This window comes from Salmo trutta, chromosome 4 (assembly GCF_901001165.1).
Source record: "Salmo trutta chromosome 4, fSalTru1.1, whole genome shotgun sequence".
NCBI lineage: Eukaryota > Metazoa > Chordata > Actinopteri > Salmoniformes > Salmonidae > Salmo > Salmo trutta.
In genome coordinates, this window is record NC_042960.1 from 61,476,067 (window position 1) to 61,486,901 (window position 10,835).

General features: G+C 45.0%; 1 protein-coding gene across 2 annotated transcripts in view; it reads right to left on the minus strand.

Annotated features, from left to right (window-relative positions):
- Positions 1 to 10,344, minus strand: part of LOC115192777 (ATP-binding cassette sub-family C member 8) — a 134,914-nt gene extending 124,570 nt beyond the window's left edge. For both annotated transcript variants that reach the window (XM_029751629.1, XM_029751628.1), the window contains exon 1: positions 9,544 to 10,344. In XM_029751629.1, the coding sequence (XP_029607489.1) occupies positions 9,544 to 9,691 (148 nt within the window). In that variant the 5' untranslated portion in view covers positions 9,692 to 10,344. The remainder of the gene's footprint in view (positions 1 to 9,543) is intronic.
- Between the last annotated feature and the right edge of the window lie 491 nt (positions 10,345 to 10,835).

Genomic DNA, 10,835 nt, shown 5'->3' on the forward strand with positions numbered 1-10,835 from the left:
CCTTTAACAGTAACCTTGTCTGTAGCCTCCGGTGCCTGCAGCTAGGCCTGTCTAGACAGAAAGAGAACAACACTACCTTGCCTGTGACTTCCTGTGAGCTCCTAAAAGCTATTATAAAGTAAACTCGCACACCTTATGTGCTGCTATATGCATGGAGATTTTTTTTATCTTCAGTAAAGGGACAGTGCAGTCAAAAACGGGATTGTGAAAATTATGATAATGCACTTCATGTAAAAGCTGTTTGAAAAAACAGCCTGAAGTATCAGTTTGTTTGTCTGGGTGGAGTTTTTGGACGTATAAGTTAATAGACCAATAAAAGAGCGTTTTCCCTCACTGCCAATAGCGGCTTGTTTTCAGGTCACACATCCCTTCCATTAGGCTCCTCCGATTAGACCCCTCCCTCAGACCACTCCCTAGCAGTCCGAGCAAACTTCTTGCTTTAGGAATTGCATTTAGCTAAGAAGCTATTTTTGTTTCTTTTAGACCATTTTTTAAATTTAAAACAATCACAGTAAGGTACTTAACTGTTACCCAGAAATCAGTTGATATTGAGATAAAAATAGCTGCACATAGGTGATCTAGATGTTTCCGACATTTAATGGATCTTGTTTACCAATGTTTCGGTCAAACTACCATTAACGTAGAAAGACTATAGAAACGTAGACGTAGAAAGACTATAGACCACCAGTGTGCTGGAATTTTCTTTTCATTACAGTCAGCTCCTAAACGCTAACATCTAGGATTTTAGCTCAATGGACTAATGGTCTTGAGCCAGGCAATAGCCGCCAGTTAGACATGTGGGCAAAAACTGTTTGAATCAACGTTGTTTACAGGTAATTTCAACCCCCAAAAATCTATGTGATGACCTTGAATCAACATGGAAAATGAATTGGATTTGCAAAAGGTCATCAACATAAGGGCATTTGTATTTTTTTCACCCAACTTTTAACCTAAATTCAATGACATGGTGAAATATTTAGCTGATTTCATGTTGAATTCACATTAGTTGACAAATCAAACAAATGTAAATCATGAAGAGCTTATTTTGCTGTGCTTGTGGGTTATCAAACACACCTGGTACTAACTGACAAAATGCTCATTAAAATGATATAATAATCAAAGTGTCATGGGTTTTATTATCAACGCATCCAACTGCTGCCTTTAACAACATCTCCCTACCAATTACATTATGCTAATGCTGTCGGGCGGTGTTAATCACTCACAGCAACTCAGGCACGCACACAAACACATAGACATACACGCGCATGCCCACGCGCGCGCGCCCACGCCACACACGCACACATACAAAGTGACACCTGCTCTGGTGAGTATACTCATTTACTATATAATTCTGTAGAAAATTGTAGTATACTGTAGGATGCTATACTACACACTAGTATCTCTCGATCACGTGTAGTACCTAGTATAGAATGTTTTTGTATAACGTAGAATACTATAGTAAATACTACAGTATTATTCACAAAAAAACACTGTAGTATATACTACAGACATTCTCCTGCAGGTTTTCTCAAGGAGAAAGTCCCCCACCTCTATCTCAAAGATAGGAAAAAAACAACACTTTAGTAAATACTACAGTCTGAGAAACAGTAACGATTAAAGTATACCACAGTCCCCCAAAATCCTATAGTATACCATACTACAGTATGCAAAAACACTACAGTAATTAACATAGTACATACTACTTTTTTCATTACTAGAGTATACTGCAGTAAATACTACAGTATTCACTGTAGTGTTCTTGTGGACTTCAGTCCCTAAAAATACTACAGTGAATACAACAGTAAGGTCTGCAAAAACACTGCAGTGAATACTACAGTATTCCTACCATAGTATACAGTCGTGGCAAAAAGTTATTAATTTCCACAAACTTTGCTGCTTCAGTGTCTTTAGATATTTTTGTCAGATGTTACTATGGAATACTGAAGTATAATTACAAGCATTTCATAAGGTGTCAAAGGCTTTTATTGACAATTACATGAAGTTGACGCAAAGAGTCAATATTTGCAGTGTTGACCCTTCTTTTTCAAGACTTCTGCAATCCATCCTGGCATGCTGTCAATTATCTTCTGGGCCACATCCTGACTGATGGCAGCCCATTCTTGCATAACCAATGCTTGGAGTTTGTCAGAATTTGTGGGTTTTTGTTTGTCCACCCGCCTCTTGAGGATTGATCACACATTCTCAATGGGATTAAGGTCTGGGGAGTTTCCTGGCCATGGACCCAAAATATCGACGTTTTGTTCCCCGAGCCACTTAGTTATCACTTTTGCCTTATGGCAAGGTGCTCCATCATGCTGGAAAATGCATTGTTCATCACCAAACTGTTGGGAGAAGTTGCTCTCGGAGGATGTGTTGGTACCATTCTTTATTCATGGCTGTGTTCTTAGGCAAAATTGTGAGTGAGCCCACTCCCTTGGCTGAGAAGCAACCCCACACATGAATGGTCTCAGGATGCTTTACTGTTGGCATGACACAGGACTGATGGCAGCGCTCACCTTGTCTTCTCCGGACAAGCTTTTTTCAGAATGCCCCAAACAATCGGAAAGGGGATTCATCAGAGAAAATGACTTTACCCCAGTCCTCAGCAGTCTAATCCCTGTACCTTTTGCAGAATATCAGTCTGTACCTGATGTTTTTCCTGAGAAGTGGCTTCTTTGCTGCCCTTTTTGACACTAGGCCATCCTCCAAAAGTCTTTGCCTCACTGTGAGTGCAGATGCACTCACACCTGCCTGCTGCCATTCCTGAGCAAGCTCTGTACTGGTGGTGCCCCGATTCCGCAGCTGAATCAACTTTAGGAGACGGTCCTGGCGCTTGCTGGACTTTCTTGGGCGCCCTGAAGCCTTCTTCACAACAATTGAACAGCTCTCCTTGAAGTTCTTGATGATCCAATAAATGGTTGATTTAGGTGAAATCTTACTGGCAGCAATATCCTTGCCTGTGAAGCCCTTTTTGTGCAAAGCAATGATGACGGCACGTGTTTCCTTGCAGGTAACCATGGTTGACAGAGGAAGAACAATGATTCCAAGCACCACCCTCCTTTTGAAGCTTCCAGTCTGTTATTCGAACTCAATCAGCATGACATAGTGATCTCCAGCCTTGTCCTCGTCAACACTCACACCTGTGTTAATGAGAGAATCACTGACATGATGTCAGCTGGTCCTTTTGTGGCATGCAGTGGACATATTTTGGGGGGATTCAGTTCATTTGCATGGCAAAGAGGGACTTTGCAATTAATTGCAAATTAACTCTTCATAACATTCTGGAGTATATGCAAATTGCCATCATACAAACTGAGGCAGCAGACTTTCTCAAAACTTTTGGCCACGACTATGGTATTTTTTAATGTGAGTGTAACTGAAGCACTGTGAACATTGGAGAGAGTGATAGGACTCAGGAGTCTCTGTAACGGGTGCCGTGAGAGAGAGTGGACCAAAACGCAGCGGAGTTAGTGTTCGTCACATTTAATTAAGAAAGAACACTATGCAAACAAAACAAGTAAAACTGACAGCCAAACAGTCCTGTCAGGTGAACATAGAACATAGAAAAAGAACATAGAACGCCCACACAATGTAACACCCTGGCCTAACCGAAATAAAGAACAAAAAACCCCTCTCTATGGCCAGGGCGTTACAGTACCCCCCCCAAGGTGCGGACTCCGGCCGCAAAACCTGACACTGAAGCAGAGGGTCTGGGTGGGCCTTCTTACGGCGGCGGCTCAGGTGCGGGACGTGGCCTCTGCCCCACCCTTGGCGTCGCCCTCTTAGGTGGCGCACCTGGCCGCGCCGAAGGTCTGGTGGGCGACCCTGACTTCACCCGGCTGGCGGGCGACCCTTGTTGCGCCCGGCTGGCGGACGACCCTGGCTGCGACTGGCTGGCGGGTGTCCCTTGCTGCGCCGGCTGGCGGGCGGCGATGGCTGCGCCCGGCTGGCGGGCGACCATTGCTGCGCCCGACTGGCGGATGACCCTGGCTGCGCCCGGCTGGCGAGCAGCGATGGCTGCGCCCGGCTGGCGGGCGGCGATTGCTGCGCCCGGCTGGCGGACGACCCTGGCTGCATCCGACTGGCGGGCCACTCTGGCAGATCCGGACAGGCGGCTCCGGACAGGCGGGCCACTCTGGCGGCTCCGGACAGGCGGGCCACTCTGGCGGCTCCGGACAGGCGGGCCACTCTGGCGGCTCCGGACAGGCGGGCCACTCTAGAGGCCTAGTCCTGGGATGTGGCACCGGACAGACCAGGATGGGGAGACCCACTGGAGGCCTGTTCCGAGGAGGGGGCACAGGCTTAACCAAGATGGGGAGACCCACTGGAGGCCTGGTCCGAGGAGGAGGCACGGGCTTGACCAGGATGGGAAGACATGCAGGAGGCCTGGTTCTGGGCGTAGGCACAGGATGTGCAGGGCTGCTAAGACATGCAGGAGGCTGGTTTCTGGGCGTAGGCACAGGACGTGCAGGGCTGGGAAGACATGCAGGAGGACTGTTTCTGGGCGCAGGCACAGTCTTCAACAGACGGCCAGCATGCACCTCAGGACGAGTATGGAGAACTGACTCAGGTGACATCAATTCACTGACACGCTCCGTAGGGCGAATGCCGTGACTTATGCACCAAACCAGTAGGTCTCTCATCTCTCTCTCCTCCAATCTCCCCATCAAATCCTTCACTGTCTCTGCTTCGCACCCTTCGCTCACCTCCAACGTCAACCCGACTGGCTCTGGTTCCGACCTCGGCACCGCCGACTGTCCCGTGTGCCCCCCCCCAAAAAAAAATCTTGGGGCTGCCTCTCGTGCCTGTTGTGCTCTCTCTCCTCATACCATCGCCTCTCCGCTCTCGCCGCTTCGATCTCCCACTGCGAGAGGCGATACTCCCCAGCCTGAGTCCATGGTCCCTCTCCGTCCAGTATTTGTTCCCACGTCCATGAGTCCATCATGCTGCTCTCCTGGTGCTGCTCCTTCCTCCACTGCTTGGTCCTTGTTTGGTGGGTAATTCTGTAACGGCTGCCGTGAGAGAGAGTGGACCAAAACGCAGCGGAGTTAGTGTTCGTCATATTTAATTAAGAAAGAACACTATGCAAACAAAACAAGAAAAACCGACAGCCAAACAGTCCTGTCAGGTGAAACACAATGACAGAAACAATTACCCACAAAACCCCAACGGAAACACATGCACTTATGTGTGACTCCCAATCAACAACAACGAACTTCAGCTGTGCCTGATTGGGAGCCACACACGGCCCAAAACAAAGAAATACAAAAACATAGAAAAAGAATATAGAACGCCCACCCAATGTAACACCCTGGCCTAACCAAAATAAAGAACTAAAAACCCCTCTCTATGGCCAGGGCGTTACAGTCTCTTAACCTCCTAAAACAATACTACATGTATGTGCCAGATTAACCGGTTGTGTTGTCTCACACCGAGAGAGAAAGAGAGAGAGAGAGAGAGAGAGAGAGAGACCCAGCCAAATCATGAGAAAACAAAAAAACTTGACACATTGGAAAGAATTTACAAAAAGAAAATTGCAAACTAGAATTCTATTTGGCCCTAAACAGAGAGTACACAGTGGCAGAATATCTGACCACAGTGACTGAACCCAAAATGAAGGAAATCTTTGATTATGTACAGACTCAGCGAGCATAGCCTTGCTATTGAGAAAGGGCGCCCAAGGCAAACCGGGCTCTCGAGAAGACAAGCTATGTGCACAAATCCAATTTTGATAAGCTCCCATATCTATTGGGTGAAATACCACAGTGTGCCATCACAGCAGCAGTTTTTGTGACCTGTTGCGAAAGAAAAGGGCAACCAGTGAAGAACAAACACCATTGTAAATACAACCCATGTTTATTTATTTTCCCCTTTGTACTGTAACTATTTGCACATAATTACAACACTGTATATAGACATAAAATGATATTTGAAATGTCTTTATTATTTTTTTACTTTTGTGACTGTTTACTTAAATTTTTGTATTGTTTATTTCATTTTTGTTTATTATCCATTTCACTTGCTTTGGCAATGTTAACATATGTTTCTCATGCCAATAAATCCCCTTAAATTGAATTGAATTGAGAGGGAGAGAGACAGAGAGAGTCAGAGAGAAACAGAGATCAGTTTGCTCCGTAGCCGTTCACCTCCACGGTGGTCCTTGTGAGTTTATGAGTTTAACCTATAACCATTAGCATCAGTTTACACAGTAGTTATCGCTCCTTCTCTATTGCTGTCTTTCTCTGTTTTTTGTCTCTCTCTTTCTCTCATCTACAATCTGAGCTAATTAGTTACTACCAGTCCTAATTAGTTTCAGGGTAAATCTTGTATGGCATGCATATCTCTTTCCCAGGCCCAGAATGGCTCACTGTGAAGGGAATAGGGTTCCTTTTCAGTTGTAATGGCCTCCCTTCAACAGTGTGACAGGGACATGGTGAACTGGTCAGTCACACGCCGATGACACATAGCCAGGCACATTGGTGTCCTTTCAACAGCTGTCACAGGGACAAAACACCGGTCATGCAACGATAATGACACTGGAGGAATGCCTTAGCACATTGTAATAACTTTAACAACAGGGACAGGGGCACAGTGAACTTGTCATACATTGATGACACGAAGGTGACCAGCCGGTTACACAGTGATTATGACACCAGTGGAAAGGGGGGAGGGTAGCAAAAGAGGACGGGAGGTGAGCAGAGATGTGTAACTCAACCCCTACAGTAGAAGAGGGTTCTAGCTCCTGCTGGTTGGGCCTAAATTCCACCAGAAAGGTCACATTGGTTAGTCGAAAATAAAAACGCTTCCCAGAACAAGGGGCTTCACCGAGGGCCGGGTTTCAGTTACAATGTTAATCATAGGGGAAACACTGTGTACTATGCATACTGTACAGTGGAATGTATATTCCTATGCTAAATGAAGAAATGCATAGTTAAATGTAAAAAGTGAAGCACATGGAAGAGGCTCAGTAATAATTGATGATCTTTTTAGGGAGTAAGGCTCAGTAATGATTGATTATCTTATTAGGGAGTAAGGCTCAGTAATAATTGATTATCTTATTAGGGAGTAAGGCTCAGTATTAATTGATGATCTTATTAATGAGTAAGGCTCAGTAATGATTGAGTATCTTATTAGGGAGTAAGGCTCAGTAATAATTGATGATCTTTTTAAGGAGTAAGGCGCAGTAATAATTGATGATCTTTTTAAGGAGTAAGGCTCAGTAATAATTGATGATCTTTTTCAGGAGTAAGGCTCAGTAATGATTGATTATCTTATTAGGGAGTAAGGCTCAGTAATGATTGATTATCTTATTAGGGAGTAAGGCTCAGTAATGATTGATTATCTTATTAGGGAGTAAGGCTCAGTAATAATTGATGATCTTTTTAAGGAGTAAGGCTCAGTATTAATAGAGGATCTTATTAATGAGTAAGGCTCAGTAATAATTGATGATCTTATTATGGAGTAAGGCTCAGTAATAATTGATGATCTTAGGGAGTAAGGCTCAGTAATAATTGATGATCTTAGGGAGTAAGGCTCAGTAATGATTGATTATCTTATTAGGGAGTAAGGCTCAGTAATAATTGATAATCTTAGGGAGTAAGGCTCAGTAATAATTGATGATCTTAGGGAGTAAGGCTCAGTAATAATTGATTATCTTAGGGAGTAAGGCTCGGTACACTTCCTCTGGCATATGTTGACAATATCTTCATCATTTTCATCCTCCTGATCATCACTACCAGTGATAAAAGTACATTTTTTGCAAACAAAAAAAACGGAAATATTACATTTACATAATTACTCAGTACTTTGTTGAAGCACCTTTGGCAGAGATTACAGCCTTGAGTCTTCTTGGGTATGACACTACAAGCTTGGCATTTGAGGAGTTTCTCCCATTCTTCTCTGCAGATCCTCTCAAGCTCTGTCAGGTTGGATGGGGAGCGTCGCTGCACAGCTATTTTCAGGTCTCTCCAGAGATGTTTGATCGGGTTCAAGTCCGGGCTCTGGCTGGGCCACACAAGAACATTCAGTGACTTGTCCCGAAGCCAGTCCTGCGTTGTCTTGTCTGGTTTTCTGAGGTCCTGAGCAGGTTTTCATCAAGTATCTCTCTGTACTTTGTTCCGTTCATCTTTTCCTCAATTCTGACTAGTCTCCCAGTCCCTGCCGCTGAAAAACATCCCCACAGCATGATGCTGCCACCACCATGCTTCACCATGGGGATGGTGCCAGAGTTCTTCCAGATGTGATGCTTGACATTCAGGCCAAAGAGTTCAATCTTGGTTTCATCAGACCAGAAAATCTTGTTTATCATGGTCTGAGAGTCCTTTAGGTGCCTTTTGGCAACCTCCAAGCGGGCTGTCATGTGCCTTTTACTGAGGAGTGGCTCATGTCTGGCCACTCTACCATAAAGGCCTGATTGGTGGAGTGCTGCAGAGATTGTTGTCCTTCTGGAAGTTTCTCCCATCTCCACAGAGGGACTCTGGAGCTCTGTCAGAGTGGCCATTGGGTTCTTGGTCACCTCCCTGACCAAGGCCAGCTCTAGGAAGAGTCTTGGTGGTTCCAAAATTCTTCCATTTAAAAATGATGGAGGCCACTATGTTCTTAGGGACCTTCAATGCTGCATATATTTTTGGTAGCCTTCCCCAGGGTACCACAATTGTGTCTCAGCTCTCTACAGACAATTCCTTTGACCTCATGGCTTGGTTTTTGCTCTGACATGCACTTTCAACTGTGGGAGCTTATATAGACAGGTGTGTGCCTTTCCAAATCATGTCCAATCATTTGAATTTACCACAGGCGGACTCCAATCAAGTTGTAGAAATATCTGAAGGACATTTTTATGTCTTTATGTCAGTATATTATAATATTACACAAGTCTCCATAACCACAAGTTCTTACATAAGCATTTACAAAGAGCTCAGAACTGGCACTGGACACACTCAAACTTTAAGTTACATAACCATGTAGCAGTTAAACTTGTACGATACTTCCAGTCACGGGTGAACAAAAATAACAAATTAAAAGCTTTACCACCCATGACTGTATTTGTTAGTGACAGAGAAATGGTTGTTGAATTTGTTCATTTTCAGTCCTCTGGACTTCACCAAGTGAGTTCCTAACTGCTTAAGACAATACATTACAAATATCATAAGGCCTTCCTTTGATGTCAATCAATGTACATGCAAAAACACAGATATTAAAAACAATCCTAAAAAGTCTAGCTGCAGTAGAGCATGCTGAGAAATATGATAACGATAGAGGTGGTTTTGATGGGAACGTTTTACTCTCCACAGAGTAAAACTGACATAATCACACTCTTACACTGGTTATTAACACCAGCACTGGGGTTCTTTTACACCACTGAGTGTTAATTTAACACTTACAGAGTTCATTTAACTCCTGAATCAACACTAGAAATGTTATACTGAAAAATCAACACTAGGTAACACTGGCCAATTGGATGTGTGTGTGTCTATACTTTCCCGGTCATGTGATTGTTGTGTGTGTGATGGGGCCATGGGGCTCTCACCTTGTGCGGAGACTCACCAATGAAGAGGATGGGGAAAGTGATGAAGAGCAAGAAAATGTGCGGCACCACGTTGAGCGCATCCAGGAAGCAGCCGTTGTTGAGGACGCCACGGTCCACGTTGTACGCCAACGAGTTGTTCTCGTTTCCACAGAACGCCAAGGACATGGTGGAACCGTGACTCTACGGAGGAACCCGACACAGGAACAGGAGGAGGAAGAAAGGGAGGAAGAGGAGAAAAACGAGAAAAAATGAGAGAGAGAGAGAGAATCTCTCAGAGCATGTTGTTCCTTTTTAGATGTATTTCCAGCAGCAGGTCTTGAGGTTAGAAGGTTAGAATGTGACCTCCTTTCTTTGTTCCTCTCGTCGCTCACATCCTCACTCTCAGATCCAGAGGGCAAGGAGGGAGATAGAGAGAGGGGGGAAGAAGAAAGGAGGGCGATAGAGAGAGGTGGGAGCAGACAAAGGGTAGTCACAGTCCAGTTAGAGGGAGACAGCATCCCCCTCTCCGATCCTCTCCGGGTGTCTAAGAAGCAGCATTGTCGGCAGAGAGCTTGCTGGTAATAAATTCCTACATTCTGGTCCCCAGTCTCCAACACACATCCTTTACACCAGCGTCTGCTCGCCGGCCGGCTTTGTCTGCTCGCGCTCTCATGCAAAACGCTGCACAGCTCTTCTGGAACACATAACACAGACAAAAGGACACAAAACACACACTCACACACACAGACTAGAGCGGAGCCCTTCCTCGATGCACCTGCTATTCCTATCTCTGTAAATAAGATTTCAGAGTCAACCTTGCAAGATGACACATAAGGCTGAATGTGAGACGGTTCGTCCCTAAAGAGCAGACGGCCTGCTAGAGGTGGCAAGGAGGGAGGGAGGGAGGGAGGGAGGGAGGGAGGGAGGGAGGGAGGGAGGGAGGGAGGGGGAGTGGATAGAGGGATGGTGAGAGAAATAGAAAGGGGTGAACAAGACACAGAGGAAAGAGAGAGGGGGGTGATCAAAGAAGAGGACGGGTGAGCATGAATGAAAAGAGAGAAGAGAGAGACACAGAGAGAGAGAGAGAGAGAGAGAGAGAGAGAGAAAGATAGAGTGAAAGCTAGACAGAACCAGAAGTACCAATGCTGACATCACATGGACGAGAGGTACGTGAGAAGAATGTCGAAACATGCTAAATCTAAATCCCAAACAGAATGGAATTTCTAGGAATTACATAATCATATTCCTCCATGTATTCCTTACATTTCTACACATTCAGCACATTAAGCCCTGAGGGCCAGAAAGAACACAGTCGGGGCAGAATAACTAG